The sequence below is a fragment of the Rhinolophus sinicus genome, chromosome 1, assembly GCF_057876585.1.
Source record: "Rhinolophus sinicus isolate RSI-liver-muscle chromosome 1, RSI-T2T, whole genome shotgun sequence".
In the NCBI taxonomy this organism is placed as follows: domain Eukaryota; kingdom Metazoa; phylum Chordata; class Mammalia; order Chiroptera; family Rhinolophidae; genus Rhinolophus; species Rhinolophus sinicus.
The window spans coordinates 205,768,209-205,786,013 of record NC_142501.1 but is presented as its reverse complement, the minus strand read 5'-3'; the positions used below and the strand labels follow the sequence as shown (position 1 = coordinate 205,786,013).

The window sequence follows — 17,805 nt, the reverse complement described above, 5'->3', positions numbered from 1 at the left end:
TCATGTCACATGAACAGTTGCCTGGCTCTGGGACAATATGTGGTTGATAGGTTTCAGGAGAATATGTGCCTTCAATCTGGCGTCCAAACCTTATGGGATGGGGGCAAGATAGAAAGTTTATAAAACTAGATTAAGGCCTGTGGCACAGTAGAAACTCGTGTAGTGTTTATTTGCCAGACTGGAATATTAAAGCGAGTTGTTTAAGGAAACAATTGTGCCTCTCAATTATACTGGTTATCTGGGAACTATCAGGGATATGACAGTTCTATTGAAAACCTCTTCCAGGAGCCCGGCATTGTGTTCTGAGAAATGAAATGTGTGTCTCAGTTACATTATAATAATGTGTGTAACTCTGAACGGAGAACAAGTATCCTGACATGGCCTTGTATTGTGACCTTAGTATATGGACAGACGTATGATTTTGATTGATATTTTGGGTACCTGTGAGGAAAGAGATTCCCAGAGTTCCTTACCCTGGAGGGGAAAATTTTTAGGCCATGAACAAATAGTTTAGAATAATGTAAAGATGGGGCCACTTATTGGCAAGGCATCCAGTGCTAAGATGACTGCCTGAAATTTGACAATTTGGATATGGTTCTTTATCAGAATCATCCTGGCTAAAGATAGAAAGTAACAACGTTCTGTTGAGTTCCATCCCATATACCATTTGCACAGGCTACGAAAATCTGCTGCTGTTCACTCAGTTAATCTCAAGAGGCTTCCCCGGTGTCAGAGTCCTGGGGGAGGGTTGACTTCCTCCAGCACCAAGGCGTCTCGCAAGGGACTTAGGAGAAAAAAAGCCACTCCTCCTGCAGGTGGAATATACCAGAGGGCACAGTTTGGCTCCAGTCTATCTTAATAAGGCTTTGTTAGCTGTGCTGAGCTTGCGGGGTGCCGTTTCCATGACACAGATCATAAACAGGATCACAGGTATGGGCCTGCAAAGCCTCTAAGTCCAACATATCCCAGTGGGTAGCCAGTCACTTGTTTTAATGGCGTATCGCATAAGGCTGAGAGGGGCAGTTTCTTGCGTCAGCGCCCTTGGCTGACTTACGGCCTTCACAAACGGTCCAGAGATACCAGGGGTCATGAGAGGTTGCCCAGGCCTCTAAGTGAAGGGGTCTCTGAGGGAACTAATAGGCGTGCCTATTGATTTTAATTTGGAAGTAAAGTTTGTACATGAATATTGCCACCAGATTCCAGAAAGGACCGAAAGATGTTGGACTTGTATGTCCCCAGTGAGTGTCACATGAATTTCCTTGGAGGAGGATGTCATCAATGTAATGTCATCCCTGTGCTCCAGGATAAAGGTGAATGCAGCCAAGACTGTGTGTGATGACAAAGCTGTTTGGTTCTCCATGGGTGGTCTGGAAAAGATACACCTTGTCCCTTCGGAGGTGAAGACAAACTGCAGCTGAAAGCCATTGAAAGAGGCTCTGAACAGAACATGTTAGCTAAATCTATGTGGACAAAATAAGGGGTTCTATGGAAAGTAACCCCATAGGGGATCTTCTCGTAAATTCCTAACTGGGCAGGTCAGGGTCGGTAGTCACACCCCAGGCACATGATTTCTTTAGTGAAGTCTTAGCTTCTTTGCCTCAAAGCAAGCCCCATCCATTGTTTCTGTGCAACTAGGTTAACACACCTTTGAAATGCCTCTCTTCAGACCCCTCCTTCTAAAGCCTGACCACCCGCAAAAGAACACACAATCTTGTTAACTATTCTGTAATCCGATCCCCGCCTTGCTTTCCTTCCACTTTAATGTAATCGTTTATTTCAGGTTCACTCCTTAATCTCAAATGCATAAAAGAAACTGCAAATGCTCTCCTGAGCATTTGGTATCTTGCTCCCTGGCCTGTGTCATCAGTTTTAGCTAAAATAAGCTCTTATAAAAATTCTTTACAGGTTTGGACATTTTTTAAGTTGACATCTATCTTTAAGAGCAAAATACTATCGGTCACTGGATAGAGTTGGTGATTATAATACTATTGCATATTGCGTGCGAGGGCCCTAGTGGAAACACAGCATTCAAGTTGCCCTAATCCGCCATGAGGCACCCTGTATTTTTCCCAGATTTAAGAGCTGGTAAAATTGGGCTGTCCAGTGGAGAAGTGGGGATAAACATCCTTTCATTAATTAGGTTTTACATTACAAGTTCGAATCCTTGAAGGTCCTGTTTTAATTTACATTGGGCCATATTAACTATTTTAATGGTGGGAGTCATTAGATCTCATTTTATCAAGCCAATTTATAAGTGTCAAAGACTTACTTTAATTTTAATTAATTACTCTTTATGTTAGAGCATCTACGCCCAATATGGGCTACCTTGATAAGGGCAATAGGACCCCACATGTAACTGTTATTTGAGCCCTAGTATTGATTAAGTCCGTGGAGTTTTGTCATTTGGTGTATTTTAACCATTGCTAAAAGTTATTTTAGAACCTATGTTGTAGAGGCATAAAAGCCAATCAGCTCCTCTTTAAATCTTTTTTGTCACTAAGGGGTCCTTTTCCCACACACACCAAATACATAATGTCTTTTCTGACACCATTTCTCCAACCCTCGGACATCAATTAGGTGTCCTACAGTTCAGTTCAGTTCTGACATTACCTGGAGTTTGTGCAGACCACACAGGTTAAGGGCTCAGTCCCACAAGACTGCCCCCACTTCATATACCAGCTTCAAATGGGGTGCCCAGGCTGCCTCCATGTCTGCTGGGATGACAATAAATTCCGGGGTCCCCACAACCCTCATGTTCAATAATTTGCTAGAATGAGTCACAGAACTAAGGAGATTGCTTTACTTACTATTACCAATTTATTATAAAGGATACAACTCAGAAAGAAGAGCCAAGTGGAAGAGACGCAGAGGGCAAGGTGACACTTCCACGCCCTCTATGGGCACACCATCCTCCCAGCATCCCCACGTGCTCGACCTGGAAGCTCTCCAAACCCCATTGGCTAGAGGTTTTTATGGAAGTTTCATTAATGTAAGCAGTTTGGATTAACTTCTTTGTCTTTGGTGGGGAAAGGAGATGAAAGTTCCAACCCTCTAATTACGTGGTTTCGTCTTTCTGGCTACCAGCCCTAATCTGAAGCTTTCTAGGGGCACTTAGTCACCTGTCATCTCATTAGCATATAAGACACTGTGATCATTTCTGACATTTAGGAGCTGTGTGCCAGGAACCAGGGACAAAGACCAAATTTGTCCCTGTTATATAAATTCTTTTAGTGTATACATTTGTTTTATATAATTATGTATATTGTGTGTATGCTCTTTATATAAATGTTTAGTATATAAATTTTGGATTTCTAATTAGATCAAATTATGAAACTTTGTTTTAATTCAGTTTTATATGCACATATATATAATTTATAATATATGTAATTTATTTAATTATCTTTATCTCCTCCCCCTGTATTTGGGGAATATTTATTTTATCTTTTTTCTGTTTTAGGCTTTTAATTTTTAGAAACTTTTTAGTTTCTGTCTCTGGCTGACAAGAGGAAAAGGGCAGGTGCATCTGTGGAAGCCCCTGTCTGCAGCATAATCAGTCCCTTTCCCCCTCCCCCCTTTTTTTCTTCTCTTAAAGAAAACCTTTCAGAATGCGTATCTCCAGGTCTCCGGTCTGCACCTGACCACTTTTTCCTTTGGGTGTTTTCCTGATAAGCTCCTGGTGGTCCCGAGGGCCTCTGCTGTGAATGGCAGACTCCCTTTCTAGGGAGTCGCAATCACCCTCAGAGGGGCTGGGGGCTACATCCAAGAGAGCAACGGCGGCAGCATCCTGATTTTCCAACAGTTTAGTTTTAAGAGGAGGCTCTCAGCATGTTGATAAGCACGGACACTCAGGAGGGCCAAGCACATTGGACAGAGATCACAACCACTCATAAGATCAAGTGTTTCAGGAGGGCAGGAGCCAAATGTTCTTTCCTCTTTCCCTTTTTCCGTAAACATTGGATCATTAGTCTGTAAGGATGTGATCCCTTTGTCACACCTGGCCTGGGGATGAGTCATGAGATCAGCAAGGCAAGCAACAGCAAAGAGATTTGCCCTTCAAGCAACGTTAACATTTGCGCAGTCACGGCTTTCCCTAGGGAGGGCTCCCTACCTAGCTACCAATCAGGATTGATGGACCCGATTCCAAAATCAAATGGGTGCCTCCAGAAGGTGGCAATGCCCAGGGGACCGACAGTCAACATCGGCCCCCGATGGACTGTTGAAGGAGGACCTCATTCGCCAGGACTCGTTTGTCCACCAGCATAAGACAAGGTTACAAATAGGGAGCCTACCTGGGGCTCACGGCCCAGCTCCGTGGTGGCCCCTGCTGGTGCTCTAATGGTCAGGACAGGTGAGATGGTCCATCTCAGCACCATCCAAGCACTTGGAAGGTAACCACTCCCAGCTTCCCACTCCCTCCAGGAAGCCATCCTTTGCCAATCAGCCCCATGCCTCTGGGACGCCTCCTATCCACCAGGGGGCCTCCTTCAACGGGTTTGGTTTAGTAACAAGTTCCCCTCCTCTTTCAGCTGCAAATTAACTAAAAGCAAAAAAAGGGTCAGTCACCTTTTCTTAGTTTCTCTTTAAAACAACTCTCTGAATGAATTCAAAGATTTAATCTGTCTTAGATTTAAACTTGCACTAACCAACTTTTATGATAAATTTTCACGGTTAAGGGTTATTTGCTCAGGCTTAGCCCTGTCCTCCTCCGGAGACAAGTATTCCAGTTTTCTGGAGCATTGGTGACTCCATATCGCCACCGTGTGGTGGTCTTATCCTGGACGCCCTGATCAGGTTATCAAGAGTTTTTTTCCTTTCCCTTAGAATATTTGTTTCTTTTCTATTTGGTTGGTAATCATACTGCACATCCGCGTAACAGAATTTCATTGTTAAAGCCTTCACTGTATATTATTACATTAGACCTTTTAAACAATGAGTGACTGTCATTTATGCCTGAAATAAAGATGAGAAAACCGACATAATTGACTTCCCTAAGTCACTTAAGAACTCGTGAATGAGTCCCTAAGAACTCATTATTTTAGCTGCACCCAGATCTCCTACTCCAGGACAGTATTCTTTCTGCTCTGATAGGAAACAATGAAACAGACACCGCAACTCAAAACTAAGCCTGATAGCAACTGAGTCCAGGATTCCAGGAAGAATCCAGGAAGAAAAACTGTGGTAAGACTTCAGCTCACTGCCTGGCCTGGGTTGGCTTCTAGAAGTAGAGAGGCCCTGAGAAAGTCAGTCCAGGAAGAAAGAACAGATGCTCCCTGGGAGGTATGGGATGTAGAGTGAATAATTCAAAGGCTGGAGGGGGTGCGGAATATGCCTTCTCATAAACTGGTCACTACCTGTAATAGGTCTGAAGTTTTTTCCACCTCTAATTACTAAATGTCGGTGCATATATAATGACTTCAGAGAACCTAAAGGTTGTTAAAGGAACAGCTGTAGACCTCCTAGCCGCCTCTAGGATGGCATTAAACTTGAGCTCCACAGGAAGAAAAAGGTCCTTTGAAGGGTTTGTTTGTGCTGATTATAAACTGCAGTCATTCTGGAGCTCAGATATCTGGATGGATTTGCAACTAGACACACAGCAAGCGGTTTTTCATGCTGACATTTTCTTTGCCACTTTATTCAAAGTGGTTTGACTCCAACTACAATTTATGCATCGCTCAGGTATTTCTTAAATCCCTCCTGCAGACAATGGGATGGTTGTTGAAAACGTCAATAATTGGTCGTGCCCAAATTGGTCCAACATTCAAATAACCTTTTGGTCATTGAATGTGAGAAGAGAAATATGTATTAGATATGATGTAGTTCAATGTCGTCAGTTTAAATTTATCAATTCAATTAATTTGACAAATATTATCTGAGTGCTGAAATGAAGCTCAGACAGGGTGTGTGTCCCTGACGAGGTCCTAGAGCCTATAAGTAGCAGAATGTATTAGCTGTGTAATGCCAGTTGCAATAACAATAAAGCCCCAGCTTATGAGCTGAACATACTGGAAACTTATTTCTGCCATATCTGAAGTCCAAAATGGATGTTTCCACAGTGAATTCTCACCAACAAAGTTCGGTTGCCTCTATAGCCCCAGCCTTGTCAGGGTTTGTGACTGCAGCTAAAGTGATTATATTCTGGTAGTAATCGGTCCTGGACGTGACTATGCCTTTTTCTCAATCTCTTTGGCATCAAGTATCAAAGATCAGTTTGCCTGGAAGATCATGGACCTCCAAAACACATTTCCTGTCCTTCCACAGGGGCACTTGAATTCTCATACTATTTGTCTCTAGTGGATGGCAAAGTAATGGGACAGCCTACCTTTCCAGGCGGTGACTATAATGATGACATCTGCTGATAGGCTTCAGTGAAGAGCAGGTGGCAACAGCTTAGGAGCAGACTGACTTATGAGGTCTGACAATTAAGTTCTCGAACTCCTCCTAGAAAGTACTACATACCTCATTGCCGAATATCACTGCAGTCACCTTTGAAGCACTCCCCTTGGGAAGCTATGCACTGATGCCAGTGCCTAGTCCACCCTTCAAAGCAAGTTTGGAACTCTTTTTCTGGAATGGCCATCAGAGCTGTTGTCATATTACACTTGATGTCCTGAATGTCATCAAAATGTCTTCCTTTCAATATTTCCTTTATCTGCAGGTAAAGAAAGAAGTCATTGGGGGCCATATCAGGTGAGTAGGGAAAGTGTTCCAATACATTTATTTGTTCACTGGCTAAAAACTCCCTCACAGACAGTGCTGTGTGAGCTGGTGCATTGTCGTGATATAAGAGCCATGAGTTGTTGGCGAAAAGTTCAGATAGTCTAACTTTTTCGTGTAGCCTTTTCAGCACTTCCAAATAGTAAACTTGGTTAACTGTTTGTCCAGTTGGTACAAATTCATAATGAATAATCCCTCTGAAATAAAAAAAGGTGAGCAACATCGTTGCAACAAGTTTGCAAACTTAATTGTCAGGCCTCGTATGAAAGTGGAAGCATGGGGGTGGAGGCTCATTAGTCCTGAGCAGATCAGGGATCAGCCATCCAATTCAATACTTGGGAGCACTGTGGACTGAGGCTCAAAAATTGATTCCTGAGACAGTAAAGGAAAAATTATTCACCCTACAGACCCCATGACCAAAAGGAAAATCCAGACTTAGTTGGGCTGTTTGGGGACAGGCGACAATATGTGCTTCATCCAGGTATTTCATTGAGCCCCATGTACAAATTGACCAGAAAATCTGCCACATTTGTCTGAGGACCTGGGTAGCAGGTGTGCTAGAGGGAGTTCCACAAGCTACCTACCCTGGGGCCCTGTAAACCCCACAGATTTGGGGGAAATCTGGTCTCTGATATTGTGAACAATGCTGAGAGGAGCCTCTGGCAAAAGGAGGCAGCCTCTGTCTAGTGTCACCTCATGGGGTACAGGCTTCTTGCCAGCATGGCTCCCTGCTATAATCTACTCGGAAAAACTGCTGGCCTGCTCTGGGGCACTCGTGGAGACTGCGTGCCTTAGAGAGAATTGCCAGATAGCATTCTGCTCAGGTATCCCCATCCTGCATTGATCCCCTCTATGCTAAAACACTAAAGACAGAATTGGAAAAGGAAACAGATTTCTCATAAAAAAAATGGAAATGGAGTATTCCAGAATGGCAAGGCTGGTACCAAAGATGAGTCCTCTTCACACAGGAAGGTTGAAGCTACATCCTTAGAGACCCATTGTATCTCTCTTGATGACTCACAGGGACAGTCTTCTACCTGGACATGGCTCCCAGGAAGCCCTGAGGATGCCTGGGCCTGGTTTACTGAAAGCTCATGAAGTCCACTGGGTGGCACAGCCATCTAGCCCCAGTAGCTCTGGAAGACCTACTGCAGTAGGAACCCATCAGCTAACGGGCTGTAATGCAGGGTCTCAGCTCCCAGCAAGTGAATGCAGGAGAGGTTGAGGCCAAAAGGGAATGACGATGGAGCCATGGATAGGGGGTTCATATCACTATGGCAGCCGGTTGAGACACAAGATGAAAACATCCGCCAGTACCCCAACAAGGGGTCTTCCTGTACCCGTCTCGCTGGCGGTCGGGCGAGACACAGGAAGTAAGATCCACAAGACCCGCACCATCCGCACTCCGCGCTTGCTGACGTAGCCACGGCAGTTATATACAAAACAACAGTGGCTAGGAGCCACTGGTTACAGCTGATGGTCAGTGAATAACCGAGCCAGCACCTCTCCACGTGAGGCCGAGAGCCTGGAAACTGCTCTCCTGGGCCTTTCCCAATCTGGGCTAAATTGGAAGCCATTGTCCCTGCCTTAGACAATACTCCTAAGGAGAGGGCAAGCCTTTCATCACCTGTTCTTGGGTTCTGGCTAGCAAACTAGCTGGGGGTTGAGAATGACAAGTACAGAGGGTGCCAAAAAAATGTATACACATTTTAAGGAAGGAAAACTGTATTAAAATTGTAATACTCAATGTGTACCCATAACAAAAGATGAATACAAGTCACGTTTGACTTCTGTAATGACAAGAGGTGCTCAAAGTGTTCACCATCAGCGTCCAGACACTTCTGATGGTGGCAAACAACTGCTTGACTTGTTGTAGATGGAAGACAGGTCCTGATGCTTCCTACCCCATGATCTTCCCTTTCCTTTCCTGAACTGAACGGAGACTCCTCTTCATGACACGCCTTTTCTTGACTCCCCAGTGACAAGGAGTTCACTGCCTCACAAAGAAACTTGATCTGCCGTTTCCTGAAAGCCTGCTTTGGGCGGGTGACATTGGCTCCACCTGGAGCTTTTCAGTGCCAGGCATCAGGCTGATCACCTCAGCCCTTGGTGAGGTGGATGCACTCCCCTCCCCACTTAACAGAGGTGAGGATGAGGCTAAGGGTAGAGCCACGTATGAACTGAGGCTTTCCGAGACTGATAACAGCCCATTCTGCCTCTAAAGCAGGGGTGTCCAAACTTTTTTCAACATTTTTTACCAAGGGCCATGTGCGGTAAAAGACACAAACAGCTGGGCCACTCACTCGAGGTGAAGTACGTATTGCCTCACCTGGTTTATTTAAGTAAACTAAATATATTTTTGGAATTTGCTGTGGGCCAATTAACAATGGATTGCGGGCCGCAGTTTGGACACCCCTGCTCTAAATATGGTGAGGAATCAAAGGAACTTAAGACATGGGCTTTGTGCACAAGTGTTTGAGATGTTGTTGGGAGTGGGCAATGAAGTAACTGCTCCTTGAAAAGAGAACAGAAGAGTGGTGGGAATCACTGATCTGACCTAGGGGTGGTAGCAGCAGTTCAGGAAAGGCCTGAGGGCGTGCAGGAATCCCTCCGTGGGGAAGACAGGAGTGGGGACGGGCATTTCTGATGGACAGAGGGCTTCGGAGTGGTGCTTAGCCCTGTAAAACTCCGCCAGGAACACTCTCAGGACTGGCTCCACCTTCTCCCTTTCCTCCTGCAGAGGTTGCCCAGGCACAGACTTCTTTTTTGCCAACAATCTGTGGTTTGCGATGGGGCTTAGCCATTGTCGTGCGGGAGACCCTGCTCGCTGTGCCATTTGTCGTGCGGTGAGGCCTGCGGGGTCTCTGCTCCCGCTCCCCATACAAGAACGCAGGATATGGTGAGGCCAAAAAGGAACACCCACAGAGCTATAGATGGGGGAGTCATACCACTACGGTCTCACTGGAGGCTGGGTTCACTGGACGTGCGACCTGCTGTCCCTTTTGTCTGCAACCCACCGACTCTCTTTCACTCTCCTCCGTAGCCGCAGCAATTATATTAGCGGCTAATTGGCTAACTGGCTACAGCTGACGGCCCATCAGCCGCAGCTGACGGCCATCTACTACCCGAGCCAGCACTCCTCCACGTGAGGCCGAGAGCCTGGAAACTACTTTCTGGGGCTCTGCCCCCACAGCCACATTTCTTGGGTTAAAGCGATTTGCTAAATGAGTCAAGACCTTTTCCTTTATGGTGATTTGAAATGCTGCTTGGCCAACCTTTCTCTGTTTTGTTTTGACCTCATCTGGAAAGCATGTTAAAATACACATTTCTGGGCCTCCCCCTCAGAGGCTCTGATTCAGTGCTTCTGGGTTGGAGTATGAAAATTAGCGTTTCTAGAGCTCCCCAGGTGATCCTCAGGACGCACTTTGAGTAGAGCTGATTTACACTGCGCTTCATCATTAGAAAACACTGGACAGCTCTATGGTGGTTTTAGTTTGTACAGCTGTTGGAAATGGTCTGTGCTACACCCACCCCAGCTTCTGATGTGCATGTACTGAGAACCAGGAGCTGTAGAATCGAAAGACCCAGATCCTCTTCTGGCCCGAATACTTACGAGCTGTGTGATGTTGGACAACTCACCTCTGTAAGCTTCAGGCCACTTAGTTTATAACTGGGAATAAAACTGCTGACCTCACAGGGACGTGGTGAGGATTATATGAGGAGACAAGTGGAAGGCACAGAGCCTTCCTAAGAAACAGATTTGATAAGTGTGTCAGGCTTGATGTATATACTTTTTAGAAAATGGCAGCAAAACTCCCCTGCCCGCCCCCCCACCTCTCTGTCTCTCAGACACTCATCAAATGTATCGTCTTGGTTTCCACCACGGACTCTGAGCTCCAGGAGGCTAGACCTAGCCTGTTAGCCTACCCCTCCCCCACCCAGTGTCTTGCACAGTGCTGGAGACATAGTAGATGATAAATACATATTAATTAGATGAAATGCATGGAGAAGCTGTATTAGTCATCTCAACCCAGGTCGCATATGGGAATTACCTGGGCTATATCCCAGGAATTCTGATTTAATTAATCTTGGGCAGTATTTCTCAACTTTGGCTATACATTAGAATCATCTGGGAAAATTTAAAACTCCACATGCTCAAGCCACACCCCTAACCAACTACATCAGAATCTCCTGGCGTGGGACCCAAGCATCAGTATTTTTAAAAAGTTCCCCCAGGTGAATCCGCTGTGTATCAGGGGCTGGCCATCACTAAGTTAGAGACAATTTATGTGGATTCCCAATGTGTTTGTAGATAAAGAGAAACATAAAATTAAGAAGGGAGTGAGTCACCATGTCTAATAAATTTTTTTCTTTTCTGTCCTTTCTGATTTTGGTAATTTAGTTTAATTTCTGTGCATATAAGGTTGCTGTCTTTCATGTCCACTTCTCTATCTTTTTAGGTATTTGTTATTGCTGTTGGGTGACTATGCTGAGTTGAATAATGTCCCCTCAAAATTCATGTCCACCTAGAACCTGTGAATGTTTGGAAATAGGCTGATTGCAGATATAATGAAATTAAAATGAGCTCATTCTTGATGAGGATGAGCCCTGCTCCAGTGACTCCTTATAAGAGGGAAATTTGGACCTAGTCATAGAAAAGAAAACTCCAAACTCCATGTGAAGACAGAGGCAGAAATTGGAGTGGTAAGTGTACAAGCCAAGGAACTCTATGGATTTCCAGCAGTCATCAGAATCTAGGTTGGAAGTATGGAACAGACTCTCCCCTGGCCCTCTAGGAGGAACCAACTCTGCTAATATTATATGTTGATTTCAGTCTTCCGGTCTCCATAGTTGTGACAGAATACAGTTCTCTCACAATTTGTGTACTTTAAGCCACTCAGTTTGTGTACTTTGTTGTAGCAGCCTTAAGAAAATAACACAGTGACTTAAATGATAACTATTGCATAGATATACTTCTCAAGAAGATTGGAGTCATATTTCTGAAATCGTTCTTTTATTGTTCACACACATATTGCTATCTGCTGACTTTGTCTAACTACAGGCCTAAGTTCCCATGCAACGAAATGTGACAAAATTGATGTTTGGTCCCCAAGGCTAAACTGAAAGTTAATTAATGTGTTACATATTTGAATTTTCATAGAAGGCTCAGATGATTAAAGCCAAACTTCTAAAGGTGGAAAATAGGTGTGCAGGCTTTTCCTTTTGGGACCTGTTGGTACATGTTTCATATGGTGTCACCAAATATGAGAACTCCTGAAGGGCACGTTTCTTTTCCAATTTTTGGAGATGCTCAGATCACGAGCTTGTGCAGTTGGATCTGTTTAAAAACTTTGTTCATAGAGACTGAGTGGTTTGATGTCTATGAAAACCAAGATGACCTTTTTGCACACTGTAACAAAAACAAATATACCAAGAACACCATGTTATCTTTATGACAAAGTACTGACGTCATGGGTTACAAAGACAATGTAATAGTCATTTACAGTATGTGACAACTTGTTAAATCTACAAAGAAGGCAAAAAGGTATGTTTACATTTTGCTCCCTTTAAAAAACAAATACCAAAACAATCATTTTGTATATTAATAAATTAAACACGTAAAATTTAAATTAATTCAACAAGTATTTCTTCAGCACCCTCATTTTAAGAGGCATCAGCATTTATAATCTGGACATATCTATTGTTATATAAGTTTAAAATGTTATTAATTTAGTTTAAAAGGCCCATTGTATAATAATAAAGAGCCCCACCCCCCCATCCCATCTTATTAATATGATTCAAAAAAGAAAAGGCTTACTTTTTCATGGGTACAGTTTCAACACTATAAAATACAAAAAAGAAGATGTAATTATTTTTATTACTCAACAGCTGCACCCCCCCACATTTTTACTCTGATACAGATGGCTGATGGAGTAAATTCAGGAGAAACACGTGTTGAGGAGATGAGTGAAGTAAAAATGAAGCATACAAGTTCACTAGACACAGAGTGAAGGGCGGACTGCATAGTCAAAATACAAACTAGTAAGAACAGTTATAAAGTAAAGTGCCAAGTCCCCGAGACAGAGGAACTGCAAACAAGAAATAAGAAGACTGGTTAGGAAGCTGAGGAGATTAAGCAAGAGGGAAAAATAGCAAAAACAAGCCTAAGAAAACTGGTACAAAGAAAACCCCTGAGCAAGCACGACCCCCTTAGAAAAAAAAAAAATCAAGTTTCATGTCATCAGAGCTCATCTTTAGCAAGCTCTCTGTTGGAGGGGGCGGGGCAGCACTTAGAAAATGACCCCCTCCCCCTCCCCCCCAGCCTCTGGAAAGTCGACTACTTACTCATCATACACATCCTCTGAATCCATTCGACGATAGTACTTGGCCAACTTGACAGCAAAAATGATAGCCGGAAGTAAAAATATGGTAGCTTTTCCAATGCCAAACCAAAACAGATTCTAGAGGTGAAAGAAAATCAGGAAGACTAAATGTTTAAAGATGAGAGATGGAAAACAATAGTTGCTTGGGAAAAATAATTTTATTTTTCAACTCTTTTCTCATGAGTGTTGTAATTTTGTTCATTGAAACCATTTGTGAACTTATAATAGGAACCAGCAGCCACTGTGTGCAGTGCTATGTATTATTATAATTCATTAGCTCTTTTTAAAAACTTTGAGCAGATTATGTTTATGTTCATTTTATATTATGTGTATTATGTGTATGTTATGTTTATGTGATATTATGTCTATTTTATAAATGAGGAATGGAAGTAGGGAGTGGTGAAGTCAGGGTTTGCTTCTAGGACACTCCGAAATAACTGAACTACCCCACTAGATAGTCTCCCTTCGCTGCTAATGCTGAGAGCATGGACTGCCAGCAGGCCTGAGCTCAAATCCCTTTTATGAGTTGTTTCGATGGTAGGGTGACTAATAAACCTTTCTGGCTTTGTTTTGCATCTGAACAGTGGGACAGCAGCATCCTCATCCCATAATAATATTATGTGAAGAAGACAGAGCAATGCTTAGCGCAGGCAAGGCTCTCAAGAAGCGCTCCACGATTAACTTAACCAATCTTTAAGGTAGATCTTAGGCTCAGTTCAATCCTGGTTTGTCTAAGAAGCAACGTTAAAGTATTTTTGAAAAATAGTTGCCGATATGCACAAGTCCGATTTCCTATAGAAACCCGGATTTATGTCTCATCTTGAAAACTCTGACGTTTGACCTAATGACGAGTCCTCATTCCCACAAGGCAACATCGGCTGTGGCTGAGTGTTGGTTCTTCCTTTAAGAGAGGCATTTGTCCTCAGTTTGCCACGACGACACCACTACCTTTTGAAGGGGTGATAGCCAACATTATCTAAACTTATCCCCCAATCAGAACAGACACAGCTGTGCACAGCCAGCATGATCCTATGGGTGCCACATGCCAGCCAGGGTCTTACACTTGGCCTGCTTTGTAAACCTACACCCAGCCAGGTCCCTGCACAGGTTCAAGTCTGCGTCCCCTGCCTTAGGGTAATGCTGTAGGTAACACCAGGAGAGCTCTCCTCGGACCACTCTGAAGCCAAAGGCTACAACCCCAACATTCCTGGCTCAGCCACTGCATTTCTGCTCCGCTGCTGGCGGTGTTTAGTGATGAAGAGCAATGGCACCTGTTGGCCCAGAAGCTCCAGTAATTTGTTCTCCTTCCCCCCACATTCTTTTATTGGTAGATTTCTATGCTTTCTACCTTGTTTTGAGAGGCTTTAGAGCTTTATGACAACTGTATCTTTCTACTGGATGCTACTTCAATCCTTTTGGGAACAATCAAGATATAAGAGAAACATGCTAACCTACAGTCTCTTTTGCTGGTGATGCCAGAGCCCAGAGCTCTTCCTTACTATTTAAGCCACCAACTATAAAACTCTAGCCTATAATCTTCCTGAATGGTCTCCAGGCCTCCCCTCCATTACTTCTCTTATTATTTGTGGAAAGGTATCTCATGGTTGGGCAATTTAGCCTGCGGTCAGTGGTGAACACTGGATGCAAGGAAATCAATTCAGAGCCAACCAGGCTAACCTAGGACCCCTGCAATGAGGGCTTCAACCAAAGCCATCAGCAGAGGCTCCGAGCAGCAAGGTGAAAGGGTAAGAGGTCGGAAGATGGGGGAAGCAGCCAGGAAGCTAAGGCTTAGGGTCTGCATGCCTGGGTAAGTGCAGGATCGTTTTCATGCAGATATGAAAGCCCATCCACAGACAAGATGGACATGTGGGCGTGGGACGGGAAGATGGACAGATAGAACAATCTGGATGCACTGTGTCAGACAGCTACCTGATCGTCATTCATTCAATCACCTGTGCCAGGCATATGCCAGGTGACAGGGACACATCAGTGATCACATAGGGTCTCTGATCCTGGAGTTTAGAGGTTAGTTTGTGAGTTTTGGGGGACAGGTCTTAAAGAACCACACAAATACACAATTCAAACAACAATAACATCTCTAAAGAAAAAGCATCGAGCTCTATGGGAGTGTAGACAAGAGAACCTGATCTAGTTGTGAAGATCAGGTTTAGATTTTAGGTGTAAACCTAACAGACCCAAGCAGAAAACTGTCTAGTTTACATTATACTGTCTAGTACAATCTAGAAAAAAAGAAAAAGAAACAAAAGTCTTCCTGGAAAAAAAAGATACGTTTGAGTTAAGACCTGAAAACAGAACAACAGCTAATAGCAGTGAACACTTAGTGTGTTAATGTACCAGGAATGGTGTTAAGACTTTACGTGTAATGTCTCACTCAACCATTGAAACAACCCCATTTAGCTGATGAAGCTCAGAAAAGTTCAATCATTTTTCAGTCACAGAATTCACAAAATGTAGAAGTGGAATTTGAATTCAGAATCTGTGTTCTCAACCATTATATTACAAGACCTAGAGGAGGTAGCCGGGTAGGGTGTGGGTATGGAAGCGAAGAATGAGAGAAACATAAAGAGTATGTGTCTAGTCTCTAGTCCAGCTAGAAGAAATGACATGTGCAAAGGCCCGAAGGTGGGGAAATCGAAATGCATTTGAAAAAATGAAGGAAAACAAGTATGTCTAGAGCACAGTGAGAAAGGTGATCAAATAGTGCAAAATGTAGCCTAGATGGGCAGGGACCCAATCGTGCAGGGTCCAGTGTATTCTATTAAGGATTCTAATCGTATTGTGATAGCAGCTGGAAGCCAATGAGGTACTTTGAGCAGAGTGAGAGGACTGGCTCGTGGAGACAGCCAGTGTATATTGCAGAGGAAATAGAACTGAGGAATAGATTTGATTAATTGGAACATACCATCCCAATAGTAACATCTCAAAGGGCTTGTAAATCAAAAGTTAAATTAAGTTTGCTATAGCTCTGGGCATATATATATATATACATATATATATATATATATATATATATATATAGTTGCACTAGGAATCCTTTCGAATATTGGCAATCTAATCTGCCCACCAGTGGTTGTTCCTTTCCAATTATTCTGGAAAAATAGGAGTTTTCTTCATGAAAGTCTCCTGATTTCTGTAAATATACGAAGATGGAGCTAGGTCTTTGATTTTTCTAGTCTATTAGGTGTCAGAACACATTCATCTACATTTTAGAGTTTAGGTCTAAATGAAATAGACCCAAGCAAGAAACTATTTTATATTACAGTGTGTAGTGCAATCTGGAAAAAATAAAAATAAAAACCAAAGATGATGAGTTTATTGTGTCTCCTTATTTTGAAAGGTGAAATTCTTACCATGGGTTTGATAATGGAGCTGCACAGAAAGACGTCAACAGCAGAATCTAAAGCCGTGGCCATAGGTTTGCAGGCTGCAACTTGCTCGGTGATCTAAGGGGTAGGAAACAGGCAAACTCTGAGCCACAAAGATCCACAAGAATTCTCCATGCCAGTTACCTTTGGCCTGTTTCCACAAGAAGGATCTCTCTGTCTTGTAAAGACATGGAACTGACAGCTGATTTGTACAGATGAATTCAACGACATATAAAAGTATGTATTTGAAAGAAAGACGCTGATTCTCTCTGAATCCGGTTTCTGGTTTTGTTTCCTCTTTTGCTATTTGGAACAATAAAACCCATCCTACTGGACTCAGAGAATTAAAAAGTACACGTGTCCAGCACAGTGTCTCAGTCTGAATTTCTTTCCTGACCCCTTTGTGATCTGACAAAGGATGTGAGAAGAAAATGGAAAGTGAGTTAACTAATAAGTGTACATTTCAGAATAGGGTTCAGCAGACTTTTTCTATAAAGGGCCAGAGAGGCAATATTTTAGACTTTGCAGGCTAGATTGAGATATATCTGTCCCAGCTGCCTAACTCTGCCATGGTATGGCAAAAGCACCCATAAACAATATACACACAAATGGGTATGGCTGTGTGCCAATAAAGTTTTATTTATAAAAACAGCAGTACCTGCTGACCCCATTTTAGAAGACAGAAAACAATGTACTTATTAATGAGGTGAACTCATATACAAGTTTAATGCATCCCAGACAGATGCTCTAATCCTATTGACTTAAGAGAGCTACATTCATTCACGGAAAAACACTCAGGAATATGGACAATACGATAGATATTAGCTCTTTTGAGTGGGGGGGTGTCATTTCTTTTCCTTTACTGGTTAGCTCACCTATACCTTACAAGGCAACCCGTATTAATCACCTTATATCGCTCCAAGCTTAAACAATTCTATGCACTTTTTTTTACAGGCTTTTTCACTGTTAGTTTTATAGAAAGTGGGGTAAGGATCCTATTCTGTATGTTTTCCTGCATCTTGCTTTACTCTCCAAACCCTGTGGTGTATGAAACTGAGGGCTCCTATGACTTTGATTAAATTTAGTTTTAAATTCTAGCTCTAGAAATCATATCCCGCCCCTCTATATACATATAGACCTAGCCTTTCCCCAGGATAATCAGCAACCCCTGAGGCAGCAGGAAACAGTAGCCTGGATCTGACTGATGGTCACACGATGAGACCTCTGGCAGCTAAGATAACATCTTGACCTAAGTTATGTTTCAGTTCCTGAAGCCTAAGGTGGAACGACCCCCTGGCTACTTTCCCATGAGACAGGAGAGG

General features: G+C 43.2%; 1 protein-coding gene across 3 annotated transcripts in view; it reads right to left on the bottom strand.

Annotated features, from left to right (window-relative positions):
- Window positions 1–11,711: 11,711 nt before the first annotated feature.
- Window positions 11,712–17,805, bottom strand: part of PROM1 (prominin 1) — a 93,787-nt gene continuing 87,693 nt past the window's right edge. For 2 of the 3 annotated variants that reach the window (XM_019713028.3, XM_088792764.1), the window contains exons 22-25: window positions 16,469–16,561; window positions 13,060–13,175; window positions 12,533–12,556; window positions 11,712–12,124 (exon numbers count right to left, since the gene is read on the bottom strand). In XM_019713028.3, coding sequence (XP_019568587.3) covers window positions 12,070–12,124; window positions 12,533–12,556; window positions 13,060–13,175; window positions 16,469–16,561 — 288 coding nt within the window. In that variant the 3' untranslated portion in view covers window positions 11,712–12,069. Of the gene's footprint in view, window positions 12,125–12,532; window positions 12,557–12,643; window positions 12,804–13,059; window positions 13,176–16,468; window positions 16,562–17,805 lie in introns of those variants that run through there. The other variant, XM_088792765.1, reaches the window with a different exon arrangement.